This window comes from Centruroides sculpturatus, unplaced genomic scaffold (assembly GCF_000671375.1).
Source record: "Centruroides sculpturatus isolate CEXI.00-Female unplaced genomic scaffold, Cexi_2.0 scaffold1396, whole genome shotgun sequence".
Lineage (NCBI taxonomy): Eukaryota > Metazoa > Arthropoda > Arachnida > Scorpiones > Buthidae > Centruroides > Centruroides sculpturatus.
The window spans coordinates 52,795-66,299 of NW_019385605.1; the positions used below are offsets into that span (position 1 = coordinate 52,795).

Here is a 13,505-nt window from a genome sequence, read left to right on the forward strand (position 1 = left end):
CATACCTCAAATTTAATTCATTCCAGAAAGTCATTTGAAGTCAAAATCAATCTTTCCCATTAGAAATAATGGAAAGTGAATGAATTCATTCCCAGACCATAACAATACCCATTTTGATAAACTTAAAACAGCAAATTCACATAAAAATAACACAATTAAATTTCCTAATATTAAATTAAAACATGAAAATCGGAAATAAAATATGCAAATATTGTATAATAAAATGAAAACTGCATTTATTGGTTACACAGTGTGGACTTCTGCATCTTAACATAGATGTGTGATTTAATTATAACAGTTGTGAAATTTAACATATAGATAATACCAGATATTATTCTTTGTTTAAAAGCTTACTTTACATCACATTATTTTTTAATAAAATCAAGTTCTAATGTCTTCAAATAAAAGCATATTGGTCATATTATGCTTTATGAGTTTTGAAAAGAATATAACGCTGTACAAACAGTAAAAAAATAATTGTATTGTGTATGTAGAAGATACTCATAAACTTCTAACATGTCAAATGTGATTTAAAAAGTTCAGTTCAGGAAACTAAAGGATACAAAATGTACTGGATCCCCAAAAGCTGTCGACAAAGACAAACTGCACAAAGAAATTTTAAATATTGACAAATAACACACAATACAGTATATATTTAACCAAACAGATTCAAAAATAAAGCAAAAAAAGCACTGAAAACATACAAGCATAATGCAAGAGCAAGAGCAAGAGATGACTTGGACACAACAAATCACATTTATGTTTCAAGCACATTTTGAAAAAATGTGCTTAAAACATATTGAACACAGTTTGAACTTTGAAGCATTGTTCAAACTCCAAGGCAAAATTTCTGTTGAATTTTGCTTTTGAACTTTAAAGCATTTGAAGTTAGTCATTCAAAGTACAAGATACTATTGTATCTGAAAGTAATAGTCAATGGCTCAAGACTTTTGGTACATGTCTCATATGTAACCCTGCTTATCTAAATAATTCTCTACAATAATCACTTCAGATTACTAAGAGTGAATTCTCTAAAGATACAATAAAATTAAAACATTAATCAATAGATAAATAAGTTACATAAATATTAAAAAAAATACTTCACTGATTATTATAAAAATTCATAAAGCCTGTTTATAATATTTGACTCTTAGCAAAAAGCTATTTTTATGGCATTAAGAGAATATCTCCATTGTTCTTTTAATGATCACTTTCCCAGTGGTGTACCGTGGGTGTCAGCTGCCCGGGGCGGAGGTAAATTTCGGCCCCCCTTATTTAGGTATTTCAAAGACCAAAATTCAGTTTTTTCACAGAACAAGCAATGAAAAATTCGGTGGTAGTGCAGCGACCTGTTTAAAATAGTTCTATTGGATATTAGTGGTGTATATGAACGCGAATGAATCGTACAAGCAATAAAAAAAAGGTCAACAGGTTACGCAAGAATTCCTCGGATGAAAAAGTTACTAGTTCACCCAGCGAGCCGATTCCCGAACTGTCCGGACGATAGCACTATCGTAGGCGTGATGCAAGTATAGATCGGGATGTTTCAAATTTTTACAAGATATTATTATTATTTATTGTGAAATTTTGCCGCCCCCTAAAAAGTGCCGCCCGGAGCGGGCCGCCCCTGCCGCCCCCACTACGGTACGCCACTGCACTTTCCATAGACTGTTTTAATTAAAAATAAGCATTTTTAGCATTAAAAAACTTTTTGGGTATTTTAGATATAAGTATTTTATCTACTAGCTCCCAAAGTGCTCAAAAACAAAGTCTACACAGTTTTTACATCAATAATTCTGATAAAGAAATCAGACACTCAGTTTCTATATAATTTAGAGTTTTGCTTACATTAAACAGACTTCTAAACATATGTTTGTAATAAAGTAGGTTTATTATAATTTTTTCTGGACTATAACCTTTAATCTGAAACTTGAATAAAAATTTTAAAACTAACTTTACTTGTGCATTGTTTATTTATGATTATAGCAATTAAAAACTGTTTTGAAAAGTAATGATTTCAATTGTTAAAAAGCATACTTGACATTTTTAAAATACAAAATAAAGTGATTAGCTTAAAAAATCTTTAAACTTTAATGTTTCTGAAAAGCCTTTGTCCATAGAAACTTCCATTTACAAATCAAATAACAGAATTAAACATGTACATAAATGACACTAGATATACACAAATTGGTATCTTTAGATTTAATTTGAATTCTACTTGGTAAATATTTAAGTAGTCTTGTCAATGCTTCTAACAAATTGTAAATGTTGACAATACATTTAAACTTATCAGTTCATTTATTAACTTTGAATAACTAAAAGATATGATTAAACAACAAGAAAAACTTAACAATTAGAAATTATTTTTGAATAAAATTTTCTTGACTTAAATTTTAAAAATTTGTTTATTAATTTCTGTTTATGTATATTAAGAATCAAAAACTGACAAATTACAAAAACAATATCATCATAATGATCATCCAGATGGGAGCCAATAGTAAGAGCCAGGGCCATCAGAATTTTGGAGCCTATAATGGTTTCTATTTCTATGAATTAATGTTATTTCTTGTTAACAAAAGAATAAAATCTTTGCGACTGCTTTTTATTAATAAAGGAACAGTCTACTTATTTCATTTGTTAAAAAAAAAAAAAAAAGGAAACAGCCTGCTATGCCCCCAGATATCATACCAAGCATTTGAAACCCTAGTAAGAGCAATTTGAAACCCTAATAAAAGAATTGTCAGAGTCCACAATTCTTATGAGTGGTCCAAATATAATTATTAACGCTAGATAAATCATAAACACAAGAAATATATTTCTATAATGAAAAAATAAAATATTAAAATTATAAAAATTTACTATTCTGTAATTATAACTTGACATCATCTTTTGACTTTTCAAATTCAAAATATTTATTATATTTATTTTATGTTTTATTTTTATTTTACATTAAATTTAGCAATGTCTTGATGATATTATACACCAATAACACGAATAACAACATTAACTCTTTATAAGCAAAGAGTTATTAAACATTTAAATTTAAATCAGAACTTCTCATGTTGAATATTTAACTTAAAATATTTTATTAGTAATATAAAAATAATAATCTTATTCACTATTTCCAGCAGATAATTTCAGTCCTGCACTAACATTTTTGATTCCCTTGAGAAGTCTTCTTTGACTGTTTACCATTGCAAATTTGACTGAGTTTACAACAGTGGAAGAGGAAGACTTCTTAAGGCCGTTGAAAAAACTAGTTCAGGACTGAAATTAGAGAGGTTGAGGCGCACGTTTTAAACGTGTAAACGTGTACGTGTGACGTTCGGCGCCGCTTTCCCGTAAGCCTAAAAGTTTGACAATGGTGTTTGGATAGTCGGTGGAATCACGCTCGACATTCCAAACACCATCGTCAAACTTTTAGGCTTACGGGAAAGCGGCGCCGAACGTCACACGTACACATTTACACGTTTAAAACGTGCGCCTCAACCTCTCTATTATCTGCTGGAAATAGTGAATAAGATTATAATTTTTATATTGTGTAATGTTATATAGTATCCAGATAGTGTAACGTTGATGAAACCCTAAATTCAGTCAAAATTAGTTACTTCTATAAAAAAATAAAATTGGTATGTTAGGTTAAATTGAATGTGGATATTTTTATGCCTCATAAAATATTATATTTTTGAAACAAGGAATATATCTTGAAAAATATATAAGTATAAAAACTATTTTCCTAATGAAAAGAACTATATAACATCTAACTTTGATCACGTTCAAACATGTCACGTGACGAAATAAGGAACGATCCGAACGATGCAAACTCGACAGAATTCGTATTTTTTCAAATTTCGTTTTTGGTGTTCGATCCAGCTGTTTCACCTGAAGAAGAGCCCAGAAGGGGTTATGAAAACGTTCGTCATGAAAAAATTATTCGATTCACATCGGTTATAGGTTCAAGTACGAAAAGAACTATTTCCTCTTCCTAAATGCATTAGATTTATTATATTAATTAACTATGCAATTATTAATTCCATTTAGACAAAGAGCTAAAGAGTAACAAGGAATGAACATCATTCCTTGTTTAGGATCCTGATAAATTTGGACTTATATATGGTAATAGTTTATAAGAAAGTAACCTTCATTTTAAGCTCAAAGTTTTGTAACCTCTATTTTATGAGTAGATGGAACTTGTTTTTGACTAAACAAGGAATAACAAGTTTAATCTACTCAAAAATAAAGCTTATAAGCTTTGAGTTAAAATAAAGGTTACATTCCTATAAACCATTACCAAATATAAATCCAAATATATCAGGATACTTTTTGCAGCAGTGACAGCATTAATTCTAGGTGTCAAAAATGATAATTCGAGACAGTATAATCATTGTACTATGTTCAGTCATGCAACGTTTCATTTGCATAATTTTTATTATATTTTAAATTTATTATTGATTTTACAAAATAAATTACACATAGAAAGAATAACAAGGAATAAAGATAAAAAATTGAGATCATCCCATCCTGCAATCTCAACCACATTATTCGTATTTGTTTAAAATAGTTCTATTGGATATTAGTGGTGTATATGAACGCGAATGAATCGTACAAGCAAAAAAAGGTCAACTGGTTTCGCAGGATTTCCTCGGATGAAAAAGTTACTAGTTCACCCAGCCAGCGAGCCGATTCCCGAACTGTCCGGACGATAGCACTATCGTAGGCGTGATGCAAGTATAGATTAGGATGTTTCAAATTTTTACAAGATATTATTATTATTTATTGTGAAATTTTGCCGCCCCCTAAAAAGTGCCGCCCGGAGCGGGCCGCCCCTGCCGCCCCCACTACGGTACGCCACTGNATTAATTTATTATTGAATATATTAAATTTAATGTTTATTAATGATTTAATATTTAAAAATTAAGCATAGAAAAAAATGACTGCATGTTTTTAAAATATAAAATAAAATTAACATTATAAATTATAAAGTGCAAAAGAGTATAATATTAATAATTTCAAAAATTAGCATTAAAAAATATCCAATTTACTGTTATTGACATGAAAGATGCTTATTAAATTCTGGTATAGAATGAATATAAAAATAATCAGAATCTAGAATAATTTTGTCAACGGTATTCAAAGTATTATTGCATTTATTATCTGTTTTGCTATCAACACTATGATTTATATCAAAAAATAATGATTATGGGTTAAACAGTAAATTTTAATTTAGTAAAGAGAACAATAATCAATTGCTAAAACTAGAAAAAAAAAATCAAGCTAATTGCTACAACTAAATGCCAAAGTTAAACTGACAACATTCAGGAAATTGACCCAACCTTGTAACTATTGACAAATTTGGTAATTTAAAAGATGGAAAGTTATATAACTCTATGAGTCAACCATCAATCCTAAGTGTTGAAACAATATAGTTACTGCAATGTATTCATTTATACGATATCCTATTTGTGTAATTTTTATTAAATATTTAATGTATTATCAATTTTACATTAAAAAAAGCCCATTGTAATGACTAAACCTTACTTTCAATCTAAATATTTATATATTTAGAAAGATCTTGCTCACTATATGTAATATAAATAATAATATATTCATCCAATAGATAAGAAATACAGATTTGAATCCCACAATTTTTAAGTTTCAATAACATTTTTTAAAGTAAAAAATAATTTTAGATGATGTAAATAAATAGCAAGATAGAAATTGAAAATTTTCTAAAATTATTTTTAGAATGTATTTTGAAATTTAAATCAAGGTTAGACAAAAATTTCTAGAAATTAACCAGATATAATTTATTTTTGATAGGGGAAAAAATATATTGAAGATACAAAATGTCTTCACAAGTTCATCAATTCACAATCACCAGCAACAATCCAAAAATGAATTTCACTCATTTTCACTTTTTTTGCTGATGGTATTTACATAAATATATTTTGACTATTTTCAATACAGTATATTTTTATGTAAATACCATCAGTCAATTTTTAATTTTAATAAAAACTTATAATATTTAATTTACTAAAGTATTTCACTATTAAAATATTTGTTCCTATGAACAAAATTTCCATTTCACAGCATACCATCATTGCATGTCAATTTGTAAAAGAAAATTAAATTCTAAAAATAATTTTTTATTCACATTTATACTTTGCTTCAGCACATAATGTATAGAAAATACAAAATCTTTCAATCATAGTTCAGACAAAAATCTTACTAGAATATGTAAATTTTATTTAAAAAAAATTAATGGCATATACAAATAGCCTTTACAAAAGTATTTGTTTTTTTTTAGTTTAAAAATAAGTTAAATTTAAAAGTTCATGCTTTGTTTAAAGAAGTTCTAAATTTAGGATTTCTTTAACCAAAAGGAACTATTTTGGACTTAAATTAACAACAATTCAAAAGATAAAGACTGGATAAATTATCTATTTACAGAAAATTAATATTTATGATTTTAAATATGAATTTAATTTGATAAGAGACTAACTACTACTTTCCCAAATATTTATGGTATTAACAATTTGCATAATACCAATTTAACTCTATACTATCTATAGCATTAACTTGCAAATCATCTTAAAGTTTTTCTGTGCATACTGTATATGCAATAATATATATACTGTACTGATAAATTTTTGGATAATGCATAATTTAAATCTCATATAATGTCTTTTAAAACTGACTCATAAGTAGTCAAAATTTTATAACTTATATTTTCACTATTGCTTAAGTGGATATTGCATTATTTTTTGATTCAGTATGTATGCACAATGGATATGAATTTTTATATTAACTAACTTATCACAAAATACTTCTTTGTAGTTTGTGGATTGCTTTATACAATATTGTTTATAATTTATATATTATATTCTATAGTTCTCATCATTTATCTGCAAAATCACATCACCAGAGTTTCAAATGTAAACTTATTTAAACTTAGTTATGCTTAGGTTACAACTAATTAAAAATTAGCTTAAAAAGTATATGGTGATTCAGGTTTGGTCTCTAGTACAATATTGCCAAAAGGATTATAATGTAGTAAAGGTAAAACAAACCTAAATTGCCAAATGAAATTCTCATATATATAAAATTTAACATTTATTGTTTTGTCACACATAATATACCAATTTGAAAGTTATTCTTACACGCTATAGTTATCTGTAGGTTGTCTTATGATAATACAAAATTAACTAGAGCTGAACTTAAATAAATCAAGACAATCTTTCTATATTTTATATCTAAGTTAAAATATTAGAAAAAAAAATATATTAAATTAAATACCTGTAAGCCAAGAGTAACGTATAAAAAAGTAGTAGTTTTCTATTCTACAAAATGGGCTTACATTTTTTATTAAAAATCATAATTGAAAGCTTATACTGGATTCCATCAATGGAGCTTCATTACTAACACAAAACATTATTATAAAGAATAAAAAATCCAAACATCATATATTTGATACTACTACAATACAAGATAATTTATTGCGTAAATATATATAAAACCTGTTTTAGAGTTAAAACCCTAAAGAAAATGTATTAATTTTATATATTAAAAAAATAATTTAAATTTAACTGTAACACAATTTACAAATTATATATTTAAAAATTTATTTTATAAATCACAGATGGAGTATATAAAATTTTATATTCATTAAAGTTCAAATTACCAGTCTGCAATGAATCAAAGGATATCAAATGATAAAAACAGATAACCAATAAAAGAGCATATATTATTAATTTTATTATAGGTTCTAATAAAGTATATGAGGTCATCAAAATCATAAAACGTGTCTACCAAAATACAAAAATGCTATTGTAGAAGAGTTGACAAGTTACAGAACACACTTCATGGTGAACACACTTGATGGATAGAATAGGACTTCAAATAATTGGGATACCATCATATTTTCATGACAAAAAAGAAAGTATTCAGCAATCCATTTTTAATACAAATTTAAAAATAGCTATAAAAAAAGCCAAAAACCAAAGCTTAAATATAATTATAATAATTTAATTAGTATAAAAAAAAATAAATTTGAACAGAAAAGAAATATCATTTTATATTTAAATGATATTAAGTTTAAATTCAACATTTAACTATTAAATAATAAAAATTGACTTAATTAATAGAACATAAACGCTCCGGTTATTTGGTTTAAGTAAGTTTAAGTAAGTTGATTTTATAAATCACAAAATTTCAAAAGGTAAGTTAAAACTTTCATAATCCAACTTTCAAGATAGGAAAGTTTAATAATTCAGATAAATTTAAAAATACAGATTAAGTAGATATTAAAAATCAATATAAAAATTATATTGGAGATATTAAAAAAACTATCAGAAACCAATAAAGTAAATTATCCAATATTTAGTTCAGAACTTTCCATTAAAAATAATCATTTGACTTAATGCATGTCTGGCTACTTTAAATAAGATGCAATATTTGAATGTTCAATATTTTATCAATAACCATTTATATATAAAATATTTATAAGAATTAGTACACAAGATTTTATATCATTATTTCCAAAACATAAGAACATAAAATGTGCTTATGCAAATCAATAAATTTATTGCATTTTAAATTTTTACTAAAATAATAAAATTATTTTTTACTGTGTCCTTGTTCCTGTCCTGTGCAAATTTATAATATTCAATGAAAAAATAATTTGTTAAATATAGAATTTATTTTTTAAAATCTGGGTACATGAAAATTAGCTACTAATACAGTGAAATCTTGGTATAGTGCCCTCCTCAAAGTACCAACAAGTATCTGAATGGATCTTCTACTTAATAATTTGCTACTTAATATTTATGAAGATAAATATTAAGTAGAAAATTCTTCTGTAGTCATGAATGATTACATATATGCTTATGCATTGCAGACAATACTAGATCATGTGATTTTCATACTCTCAAACTTAAAATTGCACATAGACCTCATTTCTATATATAAATTTTATTATTTGAGATACTTCAGTTTAGTATCGAACTCGACCGTGTGCCAATTTTCGAGACAAACAAAATGGTAGCATTAAATCGAAGTTTGACTGTACATGAAAGCTAATTTTGTATCATTCTTTAAAACTTTGCCACAATTCAAATTCTGTATTTATATCTAAGGTCATAGTAAAGAAACTAAAAAAAAAAACTAATTCCTCAATAAAATAATTTAACTTCTATAAATATAAGAAAATCTTTTGTTCTTCCTAATTGTGTATATTAGGAACAAATATATTGAACTAAACGAAGACATCATGAAAAGATATTCCTATCAACAGACAGTTATAACTTTTGTATCAGGTATTGTATTACAAGATACATTAAAATACATTATTTGATTTCACTCAGAAAAATTGTTTTATATTTAATAAATAATTTTAAAACTTTGTTGCTTGATATTAACGACGATTTAACTGAATTTATAAATAGAAGTAAAATGTATTACATATGTTTTCTGTCAAATTATCACAAAAGACAGATATCAACCTTAAAATATTGACACTGTAACTAATTTATATTGATAATAAATATCACTATACAATATACATATTTAGCCTTTAACATTTCTGATTCATAACTACTACAAAATATTTATTATTTACAAGAACTTCAATTTCAGAAAAACTAAATTATATTTTCTATTTATATAACAAAAGATAAATTGATCTTTCTGTAGGATGTGCTTTTTATATAGTTTTAAATCTGATTAAGACAAACAAACAAAAAATAAAAAAATGTGGAATAAATTTCAGAAATAACAAAACCTTAACCTTGAACAAAATTAAATGTCAATGTTAAATTGAAAATCTATAATTTACAATTACCCAAGTACAAAAAGGCTAATTAAAACATGCTTAATTAGAAATCATTAATATGTTTTTTATTAAATATGGGAGGAATTATAGAAATCTAATTTAGAGTCCTTATAAGAATAAAAATCATTGAAAATTCACATTTTAATGATCAACTGAAGATGGTAACTTAATTATAATGAAATACATAAACTGAAATAAATCTCAAGATATTTAAGAATTTACACGACTGGTTTTGAGATTTAATAATTATTGTATACATCAGCATATTTTTCTTACTTCGTTGTCATGATAAGCTCAAACAATTCAAAGATGTAAAAAAATACATATTAAAATATTCATGATGATTTGCTGTTTCCCTATACAGTATAAGTATAGTTATATTTAATTCCACATCAACTATATATAAATCTTTACTCATTCACATCTAATAACTGCTTTTATATAAAATATTTATATAATATTAAATTATTTTAGAAAATTTTCTTTCTAATTTAGCAAATCTGTCCATAATAGAATTATTATAAATTTAAAATTCTATATTATCAATAAATATGTATTTGATACATAACACAGATATTTAACATTATTCAATTTATAACTTATATAAAATTATATCTTAATTTTTCTTCTACATTCCAATGTTTTGAAAATAAAATAAAATGTATTTGCAGTGGAAAAATAATTTAAAAACAGAATTTTTTAAAGATAACTACAAATATTCTCTTCAAAGATGAAAGTAATAAAAATCAAGTAATTCATTTGCAAAAATATTCTCATCCAATTTTATAAAACAAAAATGCAACTCAAGATTTCTTAGAATTAGAAGCATATAAATTGATTTTGCAATATTCTCAAATCCAAATATTCCTCTAATTATAGGTACAAATAATCTGTATATAGATTTATTAAAATCTACACTTAGAAACATCAAAATAATTTTTATAATACTAATTGAACGTATAAACAAACCTTTCGGACTCTTCGCCATCTATATTGTTTCTATTACGAAGAGCATCCGGCAATACTTCTAACAGTTGAAGAGGAGGATTTTCGGAAGTCATTCTTTGAGCCTTATCGTTATTAGTTGCAATAATTACTGGACTAGGGCCCTGAGAACTCGGGTCGGGTTTAGACACTGACTGACGACCGACCTCTTGGTCTATAGGAGTAGCCGTTAAAGGTATGGTCTGAATATTCGTGACTAAAGAAGGCTGACTTGCAACGGCTGGAGGTTGTGACATAGGCATAACTTGTTGTTGAGTCTGTGTAACAAGCTGAGGCTGAGAAGTGAGAGGATTATGTTGGACCGAAGGAGCATTTACAGAAGCTAACTGTGTTTGGCTAGTTTGAGGGGGAGGCAAGCCCGAAGTCACGTGCACTCCCGGCGGAATAGCAGTCTGTATAACTTGCGGCACGACGTCGGAGGCGGGCTGTAGGCCGACCGTCGGCACCATGGTTATCTGAGGAGTCCGACCCACGGTCTCGACCGGAAGAATAATTCCGTAGAGAGGCTGAACGGGTTGCTGGTTGATGGCGACGGACACATCGCCCGTGCACGACCGAGTGACGGGTATTTCGTAAACGTGAGCCACCGTCTTGTTAGCGGAATTGTCACCACAAAGAGAATTGGCCGAACTCGCATTACTCGAAACGTTCGAAATGCCGGTCTGATCCACGACCTCGGGCTTGATCTCCTGCTGCATGGCGGGCGGATCCACGAAATCCATGCACAACCATCTTCCACGTTTGAACGGTTCACTGCTCACGATTTTTACTACTTTGAATCTATGCTGCCAGTGATCCGGAATAGTATTAATCATCGGAAGGTGGGAGTTGACCACCGCGTCCGAATGACCGGAGTCGACCGGCACGTTGCTATTTACAGTCGAATTAGTGTGGAATGTCGTCGAGATACCCACGTGCTGAGGCACGTCGTTACCGTCCGCAATCGGTCTGACGCCAGAATCGCTCCTGAAAGACTTCAGCGAAGCGAACGTACCAGACGCTGCCAGATCGTCCGGGGTGTTGCTGTTATCTTCAGTCAATTGCTCATTGTCCAGATCTGGCGTTTTAGAACATTCTAAAATATCCGAACTCAAATCATCTGTATGGCTTTCGTCCAAATCATCTGCACTATCGTCTCCTCCATCATTACTCAACCTAGAACCCTGAACGGTAACACTCGTTATCTGAAAAGAGGTGGGTTTCTTTTTATGTCCTACCTCACTGTAAGGTTTCATAGGTGTCTGATGATTTGTTTCCGACTCGAAACGGGAGCTTCTCTCGCGATCTCCGCCATCTCTCTCAGCCATCTCTAAACTGCTGCCCGACCCTCTCAACTCGCCAATGACATCGGGGACAAGGTTCAAAAACTGGTTCAGTAACTCTCAGATCCGTTTATAACCATAACAGGATCAATCTACACTTCCAATTTTTGTATTCTATCTACTTTTTTTCGCAACGAAAAACCACATCACATCCTGTACTCACTGATCAAAATGGCGACCATGTGTCAGTCGCCCTGTCTTGCCAGATGCTCCCTACGTAAATAGCCAAAAGATAGTGCATTCCGATCTCCAACATAACTCCAATTCCCATCTACTGACCTCTTTAATAATCCCATCCATCATTTTTTTATTATTAAATTCAATTCGGTACATAAAAATATCTTTTTAAATATATACAAATATTAATACTTTATTAAATTATTAAAATAAACATCTTTAACGAACTTTATATAAAATTCTCTTCAATTAAATAAATTAAATTTCAATATATTAAAAAATATTATGTTTTATGTTTTAAAGTTGCGTGTAATTTATTGTTATTGATAAAAATTATTACGCAAACATGGAGGATCTATAAGTTTCAAAATTGATATTTTACTGCCTTAATTGCATGATATACTGTAAAGACTACGGTTATAATATTAACTAAATATTATCAAAAATGAATATAAATATAAATGCTGTAATATATTGATATATGTAATAATATTGCTACAATGCTAAAAAAAAGACAACGTATATCGGAAGAGTCCGGGTTCAAACCCGATCAGGAAAAATTTCCTTTATTATGCCCGATGTTAATTCTATTTCTTCAAACATGCTGGCCAGCTTTATTGTTGGTCAGGACTTATAATAAACAGAATTGAAGTTAGTGTCGCTAGGAAAATTCAATCAGATTTTACAAATTTATATATTAAGAAGAATCATCGTAATGATGGTTTGGAAGAGTCCGAAATTCTTCGGGCGATATGCCAAGGGATATCTCTCGGGAGGACTTTCTATGAAAAATTGATCTCTAGTTAGGTGTAGAAAATCCGAAAAACTAACACGGCCAGCTCATTGGACGGGCGCGACTTCGCGATCGGTTGTCAGTGTTCAGTGGTTTTATCCGTAGCTGTAAAATAAGATGATTGTTTCTATTGTCATTACTTTTGTGATGCCGTGCGGGTTGGAAACAAGCACAATAAAAGCTCTTTTTACAAAATACTATGCTTAAATAATTTTTATTTTCATTTCAATGCAATAAATTATATTACATTAATTATTTTTCTCGAATATTTTTCTTCAGTAACTTTAACGGTTAACCACAACATTTTTTTGATTTGCAAATTGCTTACTCACTTTATATAAAAACAAATCTAAATTATACTTTGATATTAATTTTGCCT

The 13,505-nt window shown here is 28.4% G+C and overlaps 1 protein-coding gene across 1 annotated transcript in view; it reads right to left on the reverse strand.

Annotated features, from left to right (window-relative positions):
• The window catches only part of LOC111640524 (TSC22 domain family protein 1-like), a 59,061-nt gene extending 46,678 nt beyond the window's left edge, over window positions 1-12,383 (reverse strand). The window contains exon 1 of the mRNA XM_023386544.1: window positions 10,799-12,383. Coding sequence (XP_023242312.1) covers window positions 10,799-12,141 — 1,343 coding nt within the window. The 5' untranslated portion in view covers window positions 12,142-12,383. The remainder of the gene's footprint in view (window positions 1-10,798) is intronic.
• Window positions 12,384-13,505: the final 1,122 nt, after the last annotated feature.